The sequence below is a fragment of the Drosophila bipectinata genome, chromosome XR, assembly GCF_030179905.1.
Source record: "Drosophila bipectinata strain 14024-0381.07 chromosome XR, DbipHiC1v2, whole genome shotgun sequence".
In the NCBI taxonomy this organism is placed as follows: Eukaryota; Metazoa; Arthropoda; class Insecta; order Diptera; family Drosophilidae; genus Drosophila; species Drosophila bipectinata.
Window position 1 is genome coordinate 6,175,028 of NC_091735.1, and position 24,598 is coordinate 6,199,625.

Here is a 24,598-nt window from a genome sequence, read left to right on the forward strand (position 1 = left end):
GCAATGAGCTCATTGAGCAACGATCAAAAGAACGATCGTAGAAGTTCAGTGAACCAAAGAAACGGCTTCTTTTCAACCCGCGATACCGAAGTGGAAAAATCGGCGATTATAAGCAACCCGGCTTTACTGATCGTTGAAACCCAAAGGGCACGGTCTTGCTCATCCGCACTGCTTACTCCGACTCCCGCGTCATGGAGTTCGCAGTGTAAAACCCCCCCTCCAATATCGGAAACAAATTTCGCACCAACAACTAGCAGCGCTACAACTTCTGCAACAAACCTCTGCAACTCAAAGTACCGCGACGTCAACGACTACAGCGAGTACAAAAACAACAACCTCGGAAAGTGCCAAAGCGGTAACGGCCACACAGACTGGAATGGATCGCTACATCCAAATTAAGCTTAGTCCGCAGAGTAATCCGGCAGGCAACAAAACAAAAATTAACCGTGTCCTGAATATCGATAAAGAACCAGACAGATCCACTACTAACAGATTTTCCCTACTGGCGGAGGCTGAGGAAAACCAACCAGCCCAAGACACCGCAAAAAAACCCAAGCCCCCTCCAATCTATATTAGGGAAAAAAGCTCGAGTGCCCTGGTCAACAAAATTGCGTCGTTGATCGGGAACGGTGACAACTTTCATGTTATTCCGCTTATCAAAAGGAACATCCATGAAACAAAGGTGCAAACCAAGACTGAAGAGCACTTCCGAATCGTGTCCAAATATCTGGACACTGTACAGAAAAACTATTACACGTACCAGCTGAAAAGCAGTAAGGGCCTACAAGTGGTATTAAAGGGAATAGAACCTGATGTTGCCGCCGCGGAAATAAAAACCGCCCTTAAAGAAAAGGGCTTCGCCGCCAAGAATGTTATTAACATTCTAAATAAAGATAAAAAGCCACAACCCCTCTTCAAGGTCGAGCTCGAGCCAGAAAGCAGGTCGCTGAAGAAGAACGAAGTCCACCCAATGTACAACCTGCAATATCTTTTGCATCGGAAAATCACTGTTGAAGAGCCACATAAACGCAACGGTCCAGTGCAATGCATTAATTGTCAAGAGTATGGACACACCAGGTCTTACTGCACACTTCGGGCTGTCTGGGCAGTCTGGGGGGACGCCCACAAGTCCGCTTGCTGCACTACAAGCTGCGGAGGCAGCAAACTATAGAGGATGTATGGTGTATAAGGAGTTAAAGAGTCGCATGTGTCAAGCGACCGCAACGCGCAACCAAAATCCACAGAATGCGTACATTGCGTCAAAAACTACGCCAGACGTCTTCTTCGCCAAAGCTGCGAGATCCTCATTCGGTCCACTAAACACCACCAACGGCTTCTCCTACGCCGATGCTCTACGATCTGGAAGGGAAATTCCAATTCAGCCTAACTCTCAAAGCGCTCAACGGGCCCCAGAACAGCCACACAGCAAAATGGAAACTATGATGCTTACCCTCCAACAAAGTTTGATGGAGCTTATGTCATTCATGAAAACGACCATGCAAACGCTTGTTCAAAACCAGAACATGGTGATACAGCTGCTCGTAGCACAACAGTCTAAATAATCTATGCAGGCGCTACGAATATCAATGTGGAACGCCAATGGTGTCTCACGGCATAAACTAGAATTATCACAATTCTTAACCGAAAACCATATTGACGTTATGCTACTGGTGGAAACGCATCTTACAAGCAAATACAACTTTCATACAAGAGGCTACACAATCTACCGCCCAGATCATCCAGATGGGATAGCCCACGGCGGAACTGGAGTTCTAATCAGAGAACGCATTAAACACCACTTTCACAAAAGGTTTGCAACAAACTTCTTGCAGGCCACATCGATACAAATTCAGTCAAGCAACGGAATCCTTTCAATCGCTGCCGTTTACTGCCCTCCTCGTTTCTCAATCTCGGAAGGACAATTTATGGACTTCTACAATTCACTTGGGGATCGATTTATAGCCGCAGGAGACTACAACGCCAAACATACGCACTGGGGATCACGTCTAGTGACTCCCAAAGGAAGACAATTGTACAATGCAAATATAAATGTGAAAAAAAACTGGACTACGTTTCCCCTAAAAATCCCACACACTGGCTAACTGACCTATGAAAGCTCCCAGACCTTATTGATTTTGCAGTGACAAAAAACATACCTCGCAATCTAATAAGTGCCAAAGCAGTCTCGTACTTATCATCAGACCACTCGCCTGTGCTTCTAACGCTTCTTCAGAGCCCAGAAATAACCGAACACCCTTTCAGCCTGACGACGCCAAAAACGAACTGGCTAAAATACAAAAGTACGTGAGTGCCCACATAGAACTCGCCCCGGAATTTAACATGGAATCGGACATCGACTACACTACGAGCGCCCTGGAAGAAGTACTCGTTGCGGCAGCTAAAATTTCTACTCCTCATAGGAAAGATGTAGACCGAAACAAACACTTCAAATCTAATCAGCAAATCGAACAGCTCGTGCGAGAAAAGAGACGCACGCGTCGTGATTGGCAAAACAGCAGATCACCAGCTTCAAAACAACGCCTTAAGGAAGCAATCCGATCACTCGACCAGGCTCTTCACCATCAGGAAGAAATTCTCAGCTGAGGTACATCCCGAATCCCTCGCCAACAAGCACAAAGTATCCCCTGTGGAGGGCCCACCCAAATCTTAGCGCCTCAATTGAAACGATGCTGGGCTTGCAGCGACGAAGACCGAGTTCAAACATTCGCCACACATCTCCAAAGTGTCTTCCAGCCAAACCCAGCCTCAAATTCATTCCTCCTGCCAGTAATTCAGCCAGAGTCCTCCCTTCAGCCAGCCGCACCTTCATTCCAGCCAAACGAAATCGAAAAAGTCATAAGAGGGCTAAAACCAAAAAAGGCTCCCGGTGGTGACCTATTGACCCCAAGATGCTGATCGAACTTCCAAAATGCGCTCTAGAGGTCGTCTGCAAACTATTTAATGGAATCATTAATCTTGGCTATTTCCCAAAAAAGTGGAAGAAATCCATTATTATAATCATACCGAAGCCTGGAAAAGACGACACAATCCCGTCATCATACAGACCAATAAGCCTTCTATCTTGTTTGTCCAAATTGTTTGAAAAATGCTTGTTAACTCGCATAATACCACATCTGGAAGCTTGCAATATCATCCCGGCACACCAATTTGGCTTTCGAAGAAACTATGGAACCATTGAACAAGTGAACAGATTAGCATCCGAAATACGCTCAGCCTTCGAACAGCGAGAATACTGCAGCGCTATTTTCCTCGACGTATCTCAAGCTTTTGACCGAGTTTGGCTCATCGGACTCATGCACAAAATTAAAACGTATTTGCCAACATACACCCACAAGCTACTGGAATCATACCTCTACAATAGGGTATTCTCAGTGAGATGCAACGACTACACCATCGAAGCTGAAGTTCCACAAGGAAGCGCACTAGGCCCGTGTCTATATGTTTTGTATACTGCGGATATTCCTACGAGCGCACAACTAACAACCTCAACGTTCGCCGACGATACCGCTATCCTTAGTCGCTCCAGATGCCCAACGCAGGCAAAAACCCAACTGGCTAATCATCTCACAATAGTGGAAAGGTGGCTGTCCGACTGGCGCATTAAAATAAACGAACAAAAGTGTAAACATATAACGTTTACTCTTAATAGACAAACATGCCCTCCGCTTTTACTAAACGGTATGTAGATCCCTCAAGCTAACGACGTAACGTACCTTGGCGTTCACTTTGATAGACGACTTACCTGGCGCAAGCACATCGAATGCAAAAAGATGCACCTAAAACTGAAAGCCAGCAGCATCCACTGGATCATAAACTCATGATCGCCACTGTGCCTGGACTACAAGTTACTACTGTACAATTCAGTCCTAAAGCCAATTTGGACGTATGGCTCCCAGCTGTGGGGGAACGCGAGCAGCAGCAACATAGACATCATACAGCGCGCACAATCAAAAATCTTGAGAACTATCACTGGGGCACCTTGGTATGTTCGCAACGAAAACATCCACCGGGATCTGGGCATCCTCGCAGTGAAAGATGAAATCCAGAAGCAAAAAGAATCATACAAAGAAAAACTATCTTCGCACCCAAATTCTCTCGCTCGGGGATTGACTCGGGTTTCTAGCGTATCCCGCCTTAGACGCAACGACCTCCCAACCCAGCAATCGATTTTTAGGGCCGTCGAACTCCGTATCAGTCAATATGACTGTTAGTTAAGTTAAAAATATAAGATTTGATACACCTCTTGTTAGTCTCGCAAAGAAAAGATTCAAGAAATAAAAGCAAAGTTAAAAAAAACAAAAAAAAAAAAAAAAATATATGTGTATATTGATTAATTTTTATTTACTTAATAGTTAAATATTTATGCGAAGATTTAATTACGAAGTAAGTGAAACGCCATTCGAAAAACCATACCCATAATTCCCCTTAAAAGAGAAACGTTTGGGTTTATTGGCGCTTTCAAATTCGTTAAATTGGTAAATGTTTATACCTAAAAACTACATAATTAAATATAAAATATTCAAAAAATAAGTCTCCTTTACAACAATAATTTTGAACAATTTGTATTCCCTTTTCGGGAATTTGATCAAATTTGATCAGGTGATTTACTCACCGTTTGTGTGAGATTTTTAAAAGTAAACGACGTTTTGATAATTTTCACTTCTTTTCCTTTTGAATTTTTATAACGTGTTGAAGCTGCGTTGCTAGCAGTACCACCGGCCCAGGTTTCAGTCTACAGCCTAAAAGAAATTCTGTATTTGATGGAAAATATTCTATATATGTATGTATATGTGTGCTATCCCCAAGTTGAAGTGTGTGGAAGTTGAGTTGAGGTAAATTTACTTTTTACTTTTTTTAAGTCAAAACCACAAAAACGTTTAAACTGAGCATTTTGTTTTTTGAATCTGTTGATTCGGTCTCTGTAAGATATTTTTTACAGACCGTCAAAAATAAAACTCATCTGAGGAAGATTAACCTAAAACCAACATGTTTATTATATAAGTACATGGGGCCAAAGCTATATAAAAGCTATAGGCGAAGTTGGCTTCGATCAAATCGAACGATTCATTTCGTTGAACTGTTGTTAAGTCAGAATTTAAGGCATTTTTAATCGAGTATAATTGTTTGATTTCAATCATCTGTTGTTTACTCGAGTGATTCTGTTATGATACGTGTGATAGAAATGTTTGGTGTGTTCAATGCACATCCAAAGTATGTGCTCTGTCTGCTTGTATACATATTGGGACTTTGAATTAATTTTAAAAGTTTTTTTTCGGTTTTTTAGCATTTATCAGGAAAAAAACGGTGCAATGCGTATTATTGAAAATATTGTCCATTTACCGTGCTTCTCGGCAGAAAACGGTAAAACTTTCTAGAAATACAATGGTATGTGTGCACAAATACACGAAAACAAAGTGACAGAACACCGGTTAGAATCCCTTCAGTACCAAAAATTCCTTCCCCGACTTTTCCTGGCGACATGTTTGAAAAACAAAAACAAATTGCATGGGCTTCGTTTACTCAAGTCCGAAACGAAATGGAAACTTCTACCTGCTTTCGGTTTTCGACAATGATTCTCGCAGCTTCTACGTCATATTTTCGGAGCAGAGGTACGCGACAGAGAGACAATTAGAGAGATGTAGATGGAGGGTAGGGAGAGAAAAAAAATGGGTGTCGAAAACCAAATGAATGGCAGCGACGTCAGAATACCCTTTTTAAAATATGTTGAAATATTTATATATATTTAAGATTATATTTAATTAAATTTTCTTATCTAATCATATGGTATATTGAAATGTATTAATAATTGGCTTTAGGCAAAGCCAAAATGTTCATGTTTGATTATTTGCCTTGTGCGATTCTAATTACAAGGCATTGCGTTGGTCGACTATACCCTGGCTCGCGCCAGAATTATCGGTTGTCAATTTTCGGTTTCATTATTTGCATAAAAGTTACACGCGTTTGTTTGTTGCGTTTGAAGTTTATTTATTAGCAAGGCCACCAGCACCGACGAGGCATTGGCTGCCTTAGAGATTCCTTACAGATTCCTCACGGTATACCCCAGGGATTCCTTGGGTTATTTCCTCAAAGATTCCTTAGAGTATAACCCAGGGATTCCTTGGGGTATTTCCTCAAAGATTCCTGAGAGTATACCCCAGGGATTCCCTGGGGTATATAGTTCGAAATGCTCTTCGAATAACTGCAGGAATCCTGCAGTATTCCATGAGCTGTTCGAATTCCTCGATGCGGGGAACTCTTCTATGGAAATTCCTCGATGGTTTGTATGAAACATACCCCGAGGATTCTTTGGGGGGCAATAATATTACCTCGACGTTTCCTTGAGTAATCCTTGAGGTATGGTACTGAAGGGATTTAAATCAAACATGTTTAACTAGAAAAAATCATATATAGGCCCATTACTCGTGTTTGGAACTTGTTCGTTGACATTGACTAGAAACGAAAAGTTCAATACTTATACCCGAAGCAAACGAAATAAATCAAACAGAGTACTGAGTACTCTGTTACAAACAGAGTGAGTATGACCAAAAATTTTATACTTGTTGCAGTTCTCTGATTTATATCAATTCATAGAGTTTTCCTCAGAGAAGGAGTTAGCATTTTTTTTCAATTAAGTTCCGATATAAAACTAGATGTCAAAAACGGCTAACATGGTTTTGTTAAGTCGTTGATTTAAACCTGTGATGCCTTAAGGAGAGGTTCTTTTGGATTTTTTTGAAAAATTCGATTTTTTTTTTTTGAATAAAATGAAAGTTACATATGTGTAGAATATACGTGCCAAGGGATATTTCGATACGACGCGTATTTCTTGAGCTGTCAAACATACCCATGATAACAAGAAAGCTATCTAAAGGCAGTTTCTAAAAACTTTAAACGCGTTTTTCTCGGAACCATGTTTCAAACCTCTTGTCGCGCACAGGGCGAACCACTGATCCGATTTCCTTCATTAAAAAAATGTTTAAAAGTAAATACTTTTTTGTATACCTTATACCTAAAATTGGCATAAAAAAATGTTTATTTATCATTTTTAAGCGAGATCGAAGTAAAAAAAAAAAGAAAAAATTGGTTTATTCCTACCAAAATTAATTGTCGTTAGGAATAAGGCATAGGAAGTTCCATAAATTTTAATAAATTATATACATTTCTAATTTCCGTTCACTACCAGCGGCCCGACACTAGACAAAGCAGAAAAATAGAGGTCGATGAGATCCATTTTAAAGCCGCCATTTTGAATTTCCTGAATATTGAATATTTTTTTTAATCGTTTATAAACAACAAATCAAAAGTTCAAAAGCATAAGTTCATATGTCTTTTCATTTTCCTGCAATCCATTCTCAAAGTTTGCTTAATTTTCGGAAAAATCCAAAGAACCTCCCCTTAAGCCCCATGACAGACATGTGGGTGGAAATTTTTCTGCTCTGTTTTTTTTTGTGCTCTGAAATTTTTATTCGAACACAAATTCGAACGAAAATCTAACATTTTAATGTATTTGTGTGGCACCACTTAAACTTATAATTTTTCAGCTAGTCAGGCAGGCTCCGGTTTTCACTTTCAATTTAAATTTTACTTGATAATTGTGAAGCAAGAAAACAATTAAATTTATCTTTTATAAAGTGATTCCAATATAATTATTCTTTTTACAAAAAATTATGTGTAAAAAAAAAAATACATAACTTTTTAGAGGAATGAAGCTTTCACAGGTATACGCATTAAGTATTTTTGTGCATTTCAAATAGAATTTATAGGTGTTTATTGAATACAGCTAAAAGAGTAAAGAACTTTTAATATTATATTTTGTGTTGTATTATATGTACATTTATGTAATAAATATTTTCTGCGCTTTAAATATGTCCCTTTTCTATACTTACATTTTAAATTTACAAATCAAAAGTGTATATAGCCTTATTATCTAAACTAAATTTATTTTTTTTTATACTAGAAGGTAATATTATTATTTAAAATAACAAAGTGCTTTAATGGCGAGCGACCAGATTTATATAGATTTAAGGGGTTATATATGTATGGATGTGTATAAGTATGTTGGGATGTTCAGGATTTTTCTATGAATATAGTTTTTAATTCTAACATTAATTTTTTTATCCAATTGAAGGATGCGTACACGGAACGTCACCAGGTATATTTTATATGTGTTTTATAATTTTATAGGTACATCAATAAAATTTTTGCTTGTAGTTTGTAAAACAATCAAACAATATTTAACAAGAATATCTTATTTTTAAAAGAAGTCTTTTCAGAATATTACAATAAAAAAAATTACAGAAAAACAAGAAAGGAAAACTAACTTTGGGCGCAGTCGAAGTTTATACACCCTTGCAGTTACAACCGGATATATATCGATAAAATCGGATACAGTTTACCAATCCGTATAAGAATATCATAATATAACCAATTCATTACGATTCAAAATCTAAAAAAAGTCCCAAACTTCTATCTTCAAGAACACCAAGTTGGTATTTTTACCAAATATCATTTCCTATCGTTCAGTTATATGGCAGCTATAAGATATATTCGGCCGATCGGTATGACATTTGGTAGGTGAGATCAACTGAGCCAAAATAGAATCTGTACGAAGTTTCAACTTTCTGTCAATTATATGGTAGCTATATACTTATATAAATAGCACTCATGTCAAATCCGAACTCTCTAACTCTAATAACACCAAAGTTATATTATTTCCGATCAATCAGTTATATGGCAGCTATAGGATATAGTCGGCCGATCCCGGCCGTTCCGACTTTTATACTGCGTGCAAAGGAAAGAAGGGTGTGTGCAAAGTTTCAAGATGATAGCTTTAAAACTGAGAGACTAGTTTGCGTAGAAACAGACAGACGGTCGTGCTCATATCAACTCAGGAGGTGATCCTGATCAAGAATATATATACTTTATCGGAGATGTCTCCTTCACTGCGTTACACACTTTTGACCAAAATTATAATACCCTCTACAAGGGTATAAAAAGGTAAGAGGTGTGAAACAAAAAAACCTTATATTGTGTTCTGAATGTACATTTTCTTTTTAAAAATTTTTTTTCGGAATTTTATGTCATAAAAACATTTTTTTTCATAAAGTCCCACAGACCAGACCATAAAAGAAAAGGCATTTTAAGGAATAATACGAAATTAATCTCCTAAAAATTTATTTTTTACGAAATGAATCGAAAAAAGTGAAGTTATCTTAGCTAGCCTTATCCTGATGCACTTGTTGCATTTAATGGTACGTTTGGGTATTTTCAAGATTTTATGGTCTAACGATTTCTTATTTTGGTTAAACAATATTTTACAAAAAATTACTGTACCCCATGAGCGTTAGCCTAGTGACACACTGCGTACATACCTTTATGACTTAATAAACATTGCTTCATTTTGATTTATAATCGAGAAAAAAATATTTGTATGCAAAACATAAAAAATAAATATTTTTATGCCATTATTGATTAATGATCTAGAGCCATTATATGTATATATACATAATCTAAAAAAAATCCAATATACATAAAAAAAATTACATACAAAAAATATCCAAACAGATATAACCTCTTAATAAGTTTACAGTAATGTATGTCAGCTCGATGGTTCAAAATATATGGAGTCTTCACCTCTTAAAAAGTTTTATTTATTTAATTTTAAGTCCATTATTAACATAAAAAGTTAATATTATAACTTATAAAATAATTTTCTGGTATTTTACAAAAGCGTCACGCTTTATATTGGTGTTATTCAGGCTTTACATGGTACTAGGTCGAGGTAATAAGGATGATGAAATGTAAATTGGAGCTGGTCGAAATTTTTAAAATTCCAACGTACCAACGTGGTCGCTCTTTAAATAAATTATTTGCTTATCATCGACTTGGGGCGACTGATGGCACTGGAGATAAACCTATTACACCACCAGAAACTGTACTAAGACCAACGGTCGCAGCACTTACGACTGTTCCCATTGAATGGTCAGTTTCCTTCGTGCTAACAGTTTGATGACTTAAGGAATCGACAGCTATCATATGCTGAACTGGAATGCCTATTGATACCGCTGGACCTGAGTTTTTACCGACCACAATACCTGTTGACAGTTGTGTTAATGGTAGTTGTTGAATTTGGGATGACTGTGGGACACCAGTTGAACTCACAACACATGTTTGTAGCCGGTGTTGGGATTGTGTAGGTCCTAGAGCACTGACTGTAGGAGGAGGATCCTTTACACGTAAATGAGATGCAGATTGAGCTGCATAAATATTTATAGCCTTTTGCCTTTCTTCTGCTTCATGTCGTAGTGCAGCTTCCATAATTGGGTTATAGCGAATAATGGGATATGGGTCTCGATAGGGATCTATTCCCCATCCAGGTGGAGCTGAAGCACTAAAATGTGTTATAGGTCCACCAACACCTAAAGTGGGTGGAAGCATTGCACGTGCCAGATGCGGTGGTGGGGGCAAACCGTGTCGACTTGCAGCTATTATATTAGCGTGATGATGATGGGCCGCAGCAGCTGCAGCACTTGCTTGAACAACTGCTAATGAGGATGAATGATATCGAGGATCTCCTGCAACAGCTGCCGAAGCGCGCATTAACATTACTTCTTGCTCATCTTTTGCACGAGGATGTTCCTCTTTTATCCGAATATCTGGATTCATATCTCCAACATTACGAAGTGGTGAGCGATCCCGCGCAGACGCATTTACAGAAACCATTGCTTGAACTGCGACTGTTTGCTTGTTATTTTCGTTAATTCTTTGCTGTTGCAATATTCGCTCACGTTCTATTTCCCGTCGCTCAATTTCTCTTCTTTCCCGTTCACGTTCTTTACGATCGCGTTCCCTTTCCCTCTCTTGCTGTTCTCGTTTTAATTTTTCCTCCTTTTCTTTGCGTTCACGTTCTTCCCTTTCGCGTCGTTGGCGGTCTCGTTCTCTTTGTTCGCGTTCACGAAGTTCACGTTCGCGCTCTTCTGCTTCGCGTCGTGCACTTTCAACCCCTGAATCTGTTTTTCCGGACCAATTTGTTGAAGCTGATGATATTGAAGGATGATATGCAACGTTTCGTTGCAAATTATTGGTTCTAAAAAGGAAAGATAAAATATGATTAGCCTTCGGTTTGAGTTTGTCGAGTTTGAAAGGCATGAGATGTTTAAAAGTCAGGTAATAGAATACGACGTCGAAGGTTCCGAAGAACTTTATAAATGTTGACTTTCATACGCTTGGCAAGAGAAATATTGTGGATTCTGTAGCGAGTTCACAGAGTTCGTCAAATTTCTCCTTGAGGCTCCTCCGAAAATAGCATGTAACTTGTTTAATCTTCAATATTCTTATTTACTTCGTTAATTCCGCGCAAAGCTATGTAAGAGACATTTTCGTGTGCCTGGAATAGACCCTACCAGCAACTGCCTTAAAGCTACCTTGTTAAAAAGTAACACCGCTGCGCAGTAGCACTAACCATACAGCATATGGACAACCCATTTCATACAACGAAAATGGACGTAAAAATTTCTTGCGAAAGGGTCCAGCAGGCCCCAGAGCGAAATCTTACTCTCTTTCTTACGCTCACCGTTCGTTCATCTTACGCTCATATTCTCATTGAATGCTTTCTGTTTCTCAGTCTCTGAAAGGAGCACGACGAAGAAGGTTGGTCTGCGCTTAGATTGTTCTTTGTATGTATGCGTGTCACACATTCACATACACGGAGGCATGTGTGCGTGCGATTTCGTTTCGAAGCCAACGCACAAAATTTTGATTTTCTAACTTTTCAGGCTTGCTACCCTAACCAAATTCGGGTACTCGTTATTTGGTGAAATGACGAAAGAAATAATATTATTTGTTTGATTATATTTTATAATATTTCAGCATACATTACACATTTATTTAGAAATAAGATTAAATGTTAGCAGTAAAATGTTTTGTGTATACATATTTTTACGAATCATTAAAAACAATACACTGAGAAAGGAACTGGGTATATTTCAGTCGACATCACTTAAAACGCCCATTGCTTTTAAGTTTTTGTTGTTCTGCAAGAGGCTTGTGCATGCCTGCTGTAACGATGGAACGATATTTTTGGGAGTGTGAAGACACTAAAACAGCTGATTGACTTGGTAACCTTTTTTTTTCAATTTTTCAGGCACTTATTATTTTGGTTTATTGTGAGATCTAAATTATTATCGTTAATTTAATAATTTCCTTTAAAATTTTGATTCTTAAAAAAAAGTCGCTGTGAAGAGCGTTTTTCGTGAGGACCTACTAAAGTGCGAAAGCGATTAGAAATGAAGATAAATAAGAGATAAGAAAGTGATTAGTATTGGTGTTTTTGAGGAGCTTTTAGATATGGGGGAAGAACCGATCGAACTCCCAGTCCTCCATCAGGCGGGACTCGGGATGGGTGACTCCAGAACGAGGCGTGACACTAGCATGGGATGTCGAGGCGGACTTTTGAAGTCGATTCGCGTTCTGTTCTTGTTTCTATTTTTTTTTTGTATCAAGGGGGGTTTTTCAAGGGGGGGTTGTTGTTTGTAGTAGTTGTTGTTGTTGTTGGTGAGTACGCAGCAAGAGAAGAATTGTGTTAAGTTGGTCGGTTGGTATCATCTAGGACTAGAACCCCGCCCACCACACAGCATGGAAAGTCTTTCATGAATTCTGCATTCAAAAATATATATATAGAGATGGAAATATTTTTACTAAACGTATACTTTCCAAGGGTCCGTGACTGCATCATCATCAATCGCAAGAATAAACTTAGTTTTTTAAACCTTAAATAATTCATTTAAATATTCGGTTTAAATATTTTTGAAATGAATCGGGTAAATGTTAGAAAAAATGGACGCAGGTGCATTATTGCTTCCTGCCAGGGGTGTTATAAGGATTCACCACACTCCATTCCAATTAGGTTGTTTTCTTTTCCTTCGGAATATTGGAATCTTAACAAATGGGTTAAATTGTGCCAATTGGATGACACTTTTAATAGACGAACTGCGCGAATTTGTAACAGACATTTTGAAAGTAAATATATTGGGAAAAGTAGGCTTAGAAGCAATGCCGTTCCCACTTTAAATTTATGTGACAATTCACTATGATATATATATATATATTAAATATATATATATGTAAATATATATATAGATATATATATATATATATATAAATTTATGTATATATATAAAGGGTTTTTCAATAGGTCAACTTTTTTCCGATAGGGACGGCGAACGACGCCATGTTTTTCCTTGTTCTCTTGACATATAAAACTTCATTAGTATACATTTCATCATGGAACGCTACACACTCATCAGCGATTGCAAATTGTGCAAATTTTTTATCAAAATAATCGTTCTGTTGCTGCTACTTTAAGAGCATTACGGCCATTTTACGGTCCATTTAACCCATTTAGCCCGTACGAAAATCGACCGTCTAGTGGCAAAATAATGTTCCGGTGCCCGTGAGAGCAAGTGCTCATAATGATGAAAACATCGCAGCCGCCAGCGCTTCAGTTCAAGAAGGCGCGAATGTGTCGCTCACTCCACGTTCGCAACAATTGGGCCATTCTGTGTCGTCATTGTGGCGAATTTTGCGATTTTTTTGCCGCAATTGGATGGAATGGACGTGGACGACATTTATTTTTAACAGGACCGGGCCACATGCCACACAGCACACGCTACAACCGCAATATTGAAATCTAAGTTTAATGAGCGTGTTATTTCGCGAAATGAACCGGTCGAGTGGCCGCCGCGCTCGTGTGATTTGACACCTCTAGACTATTTTCTTTGAGGTTACGTGAAGTCATTGGTCTATGCCAATAAGCCGGCGACGTTGCAAGAGCTCAGAGCCAATATTGAACGCGAAATTGCTGGAATTTCGACCGACTTTTGCGAAAAAGTGGTTGAAAATTGGGTTCAACGAGTGGACTTCGTAAATTGTGCACGCGGTGGTCATGCGAAAGAAATCGAGTTTCATAATTAAATGTATATGTTCAAATTCGATAATAAAAAAAATGTTAGTTTAAAAGTCAAACCGTTTGTTTTATTCAAAAAAAAAAAATTGATGCGCCCCTATTGAAAAACCCTTTACATATATGTATATAGTATGTCGGTAACAAATTCGAGCGGCGACTTTTTTAAGAACCAAAATTTTAAAGGAAATTATTAAATTAACGATACTAATTTAGATCTCACAATAAACCAAAATAATAAGAGCCTGAAAAATTGAAAAAAAAAAAAAAGTTTAACAAGTCAATCAGCTGTTTTGTTTTCACACTCCCATAAATACACAGTGCGACAGTGATTTGGAACTTTTGAAGAAACCTTGTAGGAATTGTTCATTAGGTCAAATATAGTATAAAACCGTGTTTGAAATATTTTTTACACCCTCAAAATCTTGATTTATTTAGTAAAAACGCGTAATTTTAAGCGGATTTGAAAATTTTCGACGTTTTTTAATACTTAATTGTCGTAGCTTTTGAAAAAAAAAGTATTTAATTAATTGTTGAAGGTTTAACGCATTTCCCAAAAAAAGTCAGTGCAATTTTACTAGCGCTCCGGAGAAAAATTATGTAAAAGAAAAGAATAAGCGAAATGGAAAGGCACACTACAACTCCGGAACGCTAGCAAGATTGGACTGGCTTGTTTTAGGAAAAGCGTTATAACTTCAACAATTTTCATAATTTCCTCATGAAATTGGTCTCGTTTTATTCAGAATTAACGAGACAATATTGATATGTATCAAAAATGATACCATTCTTTGGAAGTTGTACCGAAAAAATGGCGTCAAAGTCCGAAAAATACGACAAAAAAATTCAGTTTCTTGCGTCAAAATTTTATCTTTTTTGTTAAAATAAATTAAAGATCTATTTTTTTTTCAAAAGCTACAACATTTAACTATTAAAAAACGTCAAAAATTTTTAAATCGGTTTAAAATTACGTGCTTAGGAATTTTTTAGAACAAAAAAGTCCCTTTTTTCTAAACTTATACTATGTATATTCGACCTAATGAACAATTCCTATTAGGTCTCTTCAAAAGTTCCTCCAATTTTTTTTTTTGTCGCACTGTGATATCGTTCCATCGTTACAGCAGGCATGCACAAGCCTCTTGCAGAACAACAAAAGCTTAAAAGCAATGGGCGTTTTAAGTGACTCCGACTGAAATATACCCTGTTCCTATCTCAGTAAATTGATTTTTAATGATTCGTAAAAATATGTATACACAAAACATTTTACTGCTAACATTTAATCTTATTTCTAAATAAATGTGTAATGTATGCTGAAATATTATAAAATATAATCAAACAAATAATATTATTTCTTTCGTCATTTCACCAAATAACGAGTACCCGAATTTGGTTAGGGTAGCAAGCCTGAAAAGTTAGAAAAATCAAAATTTTGTGCGTTGGCTTCGAAACGAAATCGCACGCACACATGCCTCCGTGTATGTGAATGTGTGACACGCATACATACAAAGAACAATCTAAGCGCAGACCAACCTTCTTCGTCGTGCTCCTTCAGAGACTGAGAAACAGAAAGCATTCAATGAGAATATGAGCGTAAGATGAACGAACGGTGAGCGTAAGAAAGAGAGTAAGATTTCGCTCTGGGGCCTGCTGGGGCCTATCGCAAGAAATTTTTGCGTCCATTTTCGTTGTATGAAATGGATTGTCTGTATGGTTAGTGGCAGTAGTCTGGTATGTGGTATAATTTCGCCAAAAATATGAAAAAAGGAAAACATCGGACGTTTATTTTCCATAGGCTGGGACTTTCTACGGTCTTATCTTTACGATTATATTGTTGGTTATCTGACCCTGGTTATCTTAAAAAACTAAAAAAAAATACTTTAAAAATATGTAAAACGGGGGTGATCGGAAGGCAACTTAACTAAAACTTTATTTAACCATGAATAGGACTTTTATAATACACAAAAAATATATATTATCCATAAAGAAAATTTTATTTAATTTTTTAAATTTTTTAATTTATTTTTTTTTTATTTTTTGCCCATGGTTGCATCCCTAGTGCACTGTAGAGTTGAAGGGGAAAAAATTGTCAGGTTCCAAAAAATAGTTAAAGAAGACAAAAATGTTAATTTATAAGGGACTCGAACTAAATATACCATTACCCCTTAATTTACTTTTATTGATGAGAACTATTTTCCGTACGTGATTCTTGAGCTCTACTAATCTTAGTTACGCGATTCGAAAAAATTGGTTTTAAATGACGCTAAAAAATGTTAACAATGTATCCTATGGATACCATAGGATACCATTCAAGTACTATCTATTACTAGTACTATCTCTTATAGTCTTCGAGATGCGCGCGTTAAAAATTTTAACACTTTCATTTGAGGATCGGTATATAAATGTATATAACTTCCCTAAAATTCGGTCCATTTAGCTAAATTTACTTTTCCAGATAAAAATAAGCCATAGAAATATTTTGGCTTTAAAACTTTTTTAATTTACCTTCCTGACTAACGCTAAAGAGGGGCCAAAATTAACAAACTTGAACTGCGTGGGAATTAAAGGAGTCTCCATGCCAAATCCTACACTTGTCTCTTATAGTCTCTGAGAAATATAATCGCCTTTGGTTGTATCACGGCTACCAAATTTAAAGATAATTTAATTACCTCCATGCTTCTATATGACCACCAAAATGCGTAAGTCCCGGAAATCCAAAGGGATTCACATAACGTCCAAATGGCGAAACAGTCGTTCCTAAAAAAAATTATTTTTGGTTGCAGGTGTATAAGTTTTATGAATATTTACCAATATGACTAGGAGGTGCTCCAATAAAACTTGATGCCAGAGGTGAAGCTTCAAACGACAATCTTCCTTGTAATGCACTAGTGAAAGTGGCAGGTGGAAGTTCACTTGCGCGATGGAGATGTGGTGATGTTGCGTTAAGACCAATAGATGGAGTTGATTTATTACATAAAGTTGTAGTAGGTCCACTTGCCACTGCGATTCCATTTCCAATCACTGAAGTAGCTACAACGTTATTCAATGACGAGGGTGCATTTCCTCCACTTGAAGCAATGGAAGCGTTGACTGATGCTACATTTATATTAGAAGTTTGGCTGGACAAAGTTACTGGATATCCAGTTTTTTCAGAACTTTGTTTATTTTGGTGATAGTAAATTTCCCAGGCTATACGAACATGCATGGCATTCCAACGACCAGTTTTCTTTTAAAATTTTATATGAAAGAAAACAGCATAAATTCTTTTTTTAAAATGATGACAAAAACGAGTTTAATTTTTTTAAATTAAAATAGCACAAAACAGGGAAAACAGGGACTTTAGCACAAAACATTTAAGAGATTTCAAAGTAATATGTCCCCTATGGGATATAGTCAGCCGATCCTTATAAAGTTTAATAAACTTCGAAACCGAAAACCGATAGCCCGAAATAAAATCTTTAGAAATATACTGCCCATACCTCTAACTTAAGCAAGAAAGGATGGCTATAGTCGAGTTTCCCGACTATATTATACCCGTTACTCATCTCTTCTTCCCAAAATTTAACTAACCTCTATAATCACTAATAATACAGCATATAGACGACCTATTTCATATAAGGAAAATGGACCCAAAAATTTCTTGCGACAGGCCCCAGCAGGCCCCAGAGAAATCTTACTCTCTTTCTTACGCTCATCTTTCGTTCATCTTAAGCTCATGTGTAAGCGGTTTTTGTATTTTTCCCGCACACTTTAATATTGGATACACCAAACAATTTGTCACCACCCATTATCTATTCTAAGTTGATAAGGTATTCTTCCTGAACTCTTAAAAATCTATCCCATATTAGTATCACGCACTTTTTGTAAATTTAAGTTTGTTGAGTGAATAAATTGAATTGAATTGAATTGAATTGAATCTTAAGCTCATATTCTCATTGAATGGTTTCTGGTTTTCAGTCTCTGAAAGGAGCACCATGACACGTATTTGAATTGATATGCGGGTGCATGTGTGCCTGCGATTTCGTTTCGAAGCCAGCGCACACAATGTTTGATTTTTGGCTACATACATATGTACATCAACATATACATAGATATGGGGATATCTAGTCCAAAAATCGGTCAATGTGGATGGAATTTGTTTTTCAGAGATATATATATTAACTATAGAAATAATTTGGCATCAAAAATTGTTCAAAAAACCTTTCTGTATTAGTGCAATTTGTGAAAGCAGGAGGGGGGTGGAAAAATTTTGAAACAAACTTGATCTGCGTGGGTATTGTAGAAGTCTCTATCCCAAATCCTACAACGAAAATTTTGTTGAATTTTGTTAATGTATAGTATAATTTGATAATTTATAACTGATCTTTTTTTTTTGTACACAGTCTATTTGAGTTTTCGCCAAAAATCCGGGCCCCTCTCAGAAGTCCCGGCCCGGGGAGAAACACCCCGTTCCCCCACCTGTCGCCGGGCCTGCCTCGATCTCTTATAGTCTCTGAGATCCACGCGTTCATACGGACAGACGGACATGGCTATGTCGACTAGGCTGTTGATGCTGATCAAGAATACTTTATGGGGCCGGAGATGATTCCTTCTCTATGGTACATACATTCACCGACTACAATTATACACTTATACTCTACAAGTACCGGTTATAAAAACACCAAAGTTTTGGCATTTCCGATCAATCATTTATAAGGGAGCTAGGATATAGTCGGTCGATCCTGACCGTCTCAATTATACTGCGGGAAAAGGAAAGCAATGTGTGAAAAAGCCAATAGCTTATAACTAAAAGACATATTTGCATAGAAACAGACAGACGGACATGCTTATATCGACTCAGGAGGTGATCCTGATCAATAATATATATACATCGAAGTATAATCGTGGAAGTATAATCCTTATTATCGAAGATATATCCTTGACTGCAGTCATCTAAAGATCTCTACAAATAATTTTTTTTATGGGCTATGTGTATACATACAGTCAGCGCCACAAAAAAAGCCGCACTTTGAAGGTTTACAAATTTTTAACTTTCAGGGCCTGTGGTTCATTTATATGATTTCGAATTTGCCCAAATTTTTTTTTAATAAGTTAACTGATGGTATGTTAATAAAAGTGCATACCAATTTTTAGTTTACATTTGTTTTTAATATTAAAAAAATTGTTGTTTTTGGTTTCACCCTAGTTTTAACGACTTTTCACTATTATGGCACTTTTTAGGAAAAAATTCATAAAAGTTATAATAATGAAAAAATTCAACAAAAACTATTTATTTCCAATTGAATACCGTACTAACTATAAAAAAAATTTAAATATAGGCAATTTAACAATAGACATATTTTTTAAATTTAGCTTAATACTTAGTAATTCCGCCTTTGGCCTTTATTACAGATTTGACCCTATTGGTCATAGAATCGTAAATGGAACACAAATATTCCTTCGTTATATCGTGTATCCATACCTTTTCTATAATTTGTTTTAAATCCTCCATAGTTTTGGGCTTTCGCTTTCTTATTTTGGCACCCATATAGGCCCAAACATTCTCGATTGGATTAAGGTCTAGGCTGTTTCCTGGCCAATCTAAGGACTTAATGCCCAATTCTTCCTTCAAATTTTTTATCTTTAGATAGAAAAATGATAAATTTAACTGAATAAGTTGTTTTCATAACAATCGGACACTGAGTAACTCACAGATCGCGCTCGATGGCAAGGTGCAGAATCATCCTCAAAAATGGGTTCTTGTTCTTCTTCACTTATGGACTCAATGCTAGGCAGAACTCCACTTAAAATTATTTATTTGTATTTTTCTGCATTGACCATACCCTAAACCAGTAAAATTGATTCCGTTTTATATTTGGATATGCATCCCCATACCATAACATACGGTGAATGCTTTACTGTGGCTATGCAGCAATTTTCAGAATAGCGTTCCCGACGTCTACGGCGCAGCTTGAGAATTCCATCAGATCCAATGAGATTTAATTTGGACTCATCTGAAAGTAGCACTCTTGACCAATCAGAAGCAGTCCAATTTTCCTTGTCCTTTGCCCAGTTTAGACGATTTTTTTTCATTCGCGGATTCAAAAGTGGCTTTTTTGCAGGTGATCTTGCGAGCATTCCCATGGAGTTAAGCCGACGTTGAACAGTTCGCTCCGAAACATCTTTTGAAAACTGTTCCTGAACCTCAGATCTTATCTGCACTGCAGTTTTGAAACGATCCTGCAGGCTCGTCCTCATAATAAAGCGATCTTCTCGTGACGTGGTGCATTTTTTTTACCTGTTCCTTCTTTCTTTTTTACTTCACCTGTCTCACGATATTTTTTTAAAAAGCGACGCACTGAGCTTTCATTGAAATGTGTTTCAGCCGATATTTGCCGATTTGACACATTTTGTTCCGCCAATAAAATAATTTTGTCTTTATTGCGATCAGTGAACTGCTTTTGCTTTGGCATGACTTTACAGGTGTCTTTACAAAAAAAATTCTACCAAAAGCAACTTAAACAACAGCGCTCTTCAAAGGACGAAATTATGTCGAAAATAGTCAAGGTTAACCCTCCTAAAAAAATAATGTCCAAAGAATAAAATTTAGGGAAACCCCAGCATAGTGATTGCACAATTTTCAAATTTTTTTAAGAGCGTCTTTTTTTGTGGCGCTGACTGTATGTCAAGTGATTTATATCATCTTCAAATCACCTTTATCATCACGATGATAAAAAAAAATTCGATAAATGCAATCTTTTTGTTCAGTGATCGGCACTCAATACATTTATATACTTTTAAGGCATTAGTAACGAAAAGCAGAAATTAGGCTGTGAGCTTGACGTTTCACACATTTATATTGTGTGTGTGGCAGAGACTTTGCTGAGAAATTTCCTATGCCCGCAGGATAGGGCCGTGCCGACCACTGTTTTAGTTTTATGTATAAACATATGCAAGTAAAAAAATGTAATGTAACATCGCCGAGATCGTTGTACAAGACGCTGAAAATTCACAGCGCAAGTACATAAGAAAGCTCAAAACTCCTCTGTGGGAAAAACCACCCAAACCCACCCGTAGTAAAGAATACTGAGCCAAACCATTCGCAAAGCAATCGTTTATCAGCTTAAGGGGAGGGTAAGGTATTAAATTTTTTTTTTTTAATTTTTTTTTTTTTTTTAATTTTTTTTTTTTTTTAATTTTTTTTTTTTTTTTAAATTGAATGCATAATATTTGACTAATATTGTGTCAAAATTTCAAGTCAATTAAAGCAAAATTGACGAAGTTATTAGTTATTGACGAAGTTGCTCATAAACGTTTTACACTGGATTTTTTTGTGTTTAAAACTTTAAAGCGTTTTTCCCACAACTCACGTTTTCAAAGTCGGTGCCCCTCATAACTTCAAAACTACTGCACCGATCCTTTTGAAATTTTAAACACTATTTCTGTACATATTTTACGAGGTAACGCTGTCGAGTTTTTTTTTTGTTCATAATTTTGATTTTGCAATGACAAATTAACCGATTTTTTTCCCAAAAAATTGAGTTTTTCACTTCAAAGTCTTCGAAAAAATTAAAAAATTGCAATTTTCAAAAAACCTTCACAGCGTTACCTGGGGCGAACTATTATCTAACGAATGAACTTTCATTTTTTGATTACAAATGATCCAGCACCGAGTTATGAGAGGCACCGCAATTCAACTTTTTTTGGCGACACGTCCGGACAATTGCTACCATTGCCATATTTTTAAATTTTTTTTTGTAAAAATTTGATAAAACATTCTTCTAATGTCATACTTTAATATACCGTTGGTTGAATAAATAAATTTTAACTGTGCCGTCAGGAAAAAAATCACAAAAACATGGCTTTTTTCGCATGATTTGACCTTACCCTCCCCTTAACGCTAAAACAATCTCATTCACTCCACCGGAAATTATCATTGCAGCAGCGAATAACCAAATTTACCAAGATTATAAAAATCATAAAGGATCAGTTAATACCTAAAAAGGCACCGGAGACAGGGGCTTCCCTCTTTTTATTTTTAATAGAAAAAACTTGTTCCAAATTTCTGAGAATTTTTTTCATAAAAACATTTTTTCCTAAAGTTTGAGAAGCAAGAGAAGCAAAATGACAGCCAATGATAGGGCTTATACAAAATTTGAGCGTTGACACACAGTTAGCGCTGCAGCAGAATTTCCGACCCTTTACTTGCGTGCTATGGAAAATACAGACAATCATGCCCTCCGATAACAAAATAACTTGGGTAGGTAGATACCGAGTAAGGCATAGTTTAACAGGCTTGTTGAACGGAAATTTATTAAAATTGATGGAACTTCCTATGCCTTATTCCTAACGACAATTAATTTTGGTAAAAATCAACCAATTTCATGGACGTTTAAAAAAAAAAAATGACATTTTTTCTCTTTTTTTTTACTCCGATCTCGTTTAAAAATTATAAATAAACATTTTTTTATGCCAATTTTTGGGTAGAAGGCATACAAAAAAGTATTTACTTTTAAACATTTTTTGAATGAAGGAAATTGGATCAATAGAACGAGCCCTGTGTGCGACAAGAGGTTTGAAAACTTGGTTCCGAGAAAAACACGTTTAAAGTTTTTTGAAACTTTGCCTTTAGATAGCTTTCTTTTTATCATGGGTATGTTTGAAACGCTCTAGCTCAAGAAATACGCGTCGTATCTAAACATTCCTTGGCACGTAAATTCTACACATATGTAACTTTCATTTTATTTAAAAAAAAAATCAATTTTTTCCAAAAAAAAACCAAAAGAACCTCTTAAGAGTTGTATAATAAAAATACCAAATTTCAATATCTTTCAATATTGTACAAAAAATACCCAAAGTTTACTCGTTTTTTTTTTAGCTCTACCAAATTTTAATATCTTTCAATATTGTACAAAAAGTACCCAAAGTTTACTCGTTTTTTTTAGCTCTATCGTGTATTTAAGCCGCTTGAGAAATATTATCGCTTAAGAAATTTTTCGGACGTTCCCATCAGATAAACACTATCAAAAAGAGAGAAAAAACACTATCAAAAAGGAAGAATTGACTCTCATAGATTAAACCAAAGTCGAACGACATAATCATTTTATTATTTTCCCAATAGACCCTTCATTGATCATTGTCTCTATACAATCGCCAAAGCAGCAGGCACAGTGACACCCTCAATAGATCCAGGTTTGGGCACGCAATCTAATAAGTCCCAAAGCAGTCTTGGACTTATCATTAGACCTCGCGCCTGTGCTATTAACGCTTTTTCAAAGCCCAGAAATAACCAAACACCCTTTCAGCCTGACGTCGCCAAAAACGAACGGGCTTAAATACAAAAAGTACGTGAGTTTCCTATCAACTCGCCCAACGCCCTAGAACACGTACACGTTGCAGCACCTAAAATCTCTACTCGGTGCGGTACACGCGTTGTGATTGGCAAAACAGATTACCAGCTTTAAAGCAACGCCTTAAAGAAGAAACCCGATCACTCGACTAGACTTTCCTTCTGGAGGGCCCACGCAAATCTTAGCGCCCCATTTGAAACGACCACCTCGATAAGAAACTCCTTGGGTTGCTGGGCTCACAGCGATGAAGACTTTCATATGGAAAATGTAAAGTCATATACATTTGTTATTCCCAGCATAAGCAAAGAGCATTTTCAATAACAATTTTTCGTGTTATCCCAATTTTTTTCAATCGTGCTAAACCAATTGCATTTTTTTTTTGGTTGGATTGCCGAAAACTTTACACTACAAGAAACACATTTTTGTTTTTGTTGCTGTCAGAATTGTCCCCTTGATGCGATGAAACTATGCATTATTTGTCATAGTATAATAATAGGCACCCAAATGATTTTTTTTACATCGGTATGGATTTTGCTCTGCCGTTTGCAAAGCTTGGACAGCCCTGCACTAAGCGGTATGCAAATCCCCCAAGCTTACGAAGTAACGTACCTTGGCGTCCGCCTCGATTGACGACTAACCTGGAGTAAGCACATCGAATGCAAGAAGATCCACCTAAAACTAAAACCCAGCAGCCTCCACTGGGTCATAAACTCACGATCGCCACTATGCCTGGACTACAAGGTACTACTCTAGAATTCAGTTCTAAAGCCACTCTGGACGTATGGATCCCGCAGATGTGGGGGAACGAGAACAGCAGCAACTTAGACCCCATACAGTGCGCAAAATGAGTGAAAACAGTGAAAACTATCACTGGGTCACCTTGGCATGTTCGCAACGAAAACATCAACCGTGACCTGGGCATCCTCGCAATGAAAGATTAAATACAGAAGCAAAAAGTGACCTAAAAAAAAAACTGTCCTCGCACCCTTTTTTTTTGGCTCGGGCATTGACTTGGGTTTCTATCGGATCTAACCTTCGACACAACGACCTTCGATTCGACCAGCAATATTTTTTTAGAGCCGTCTAACTCTGTATCGTCAATATGACTGTTAGTTAGGTTAAAAATTTAAGACTTGACGCACCTCTTGTTAGTCTAGCTAAGAGAAGATGCAAGAAATAAAGGCAAGTTAAAAAAATTTATTATTTAAGGCTTGATTAAGCACTTTCTTTTTCCACAAGTTTTCTTCCTATAAACATTTTTTTTTTAATTATATAACGTTTTTTACAGTGTAGT

General features: G+C 36.8%; 1 protein-coding gene across 10 annotated transcripts in view; it reads right to left on the reverse strand.

Annotated features, from left to right (window-relative positions):
* Window positions 1-7,679: 7,679 nt before the first annotated feature.
* tay (tay bridge) overlaps window positions 7,680-24,598 on the reverse strand; it is a 69,964-nt gene continuing 53,045 nt past the window's right edge. For 7 of the 10 annotated variants that reach the window (XM_070276299.1, XM_070276298.1, XM_070276301.1 and 4 more), the window contains 3 exons: window positions 16,784-17,201; window positions 16,645-16,732; window positions 7,694-11,107 (listed from right to left, as the gene is read on the reverse strand). In XM_070276299.1, coding sequence (XP_070132400.1) covers window positions 9,898-11,107; window positions 16,645-16,732; window positions 16,784-17,201 — 1,716 coding nt within the window. In that variant the 3' untranslated portion in view covers window positions 7,694-9,897. Of the gene's footprint in view, window positions 11,108-16,644; window positions 16,733-16,783; window positions 17,239-19,436; window positions 19,596-19,666; window positions 21,111-24,598 lie in introns of those variants that run through there. The other 3 variants (XM_070276305.1, XM_070276300.1, XM_070276303.1) reach the window with 3 other exon arrangements.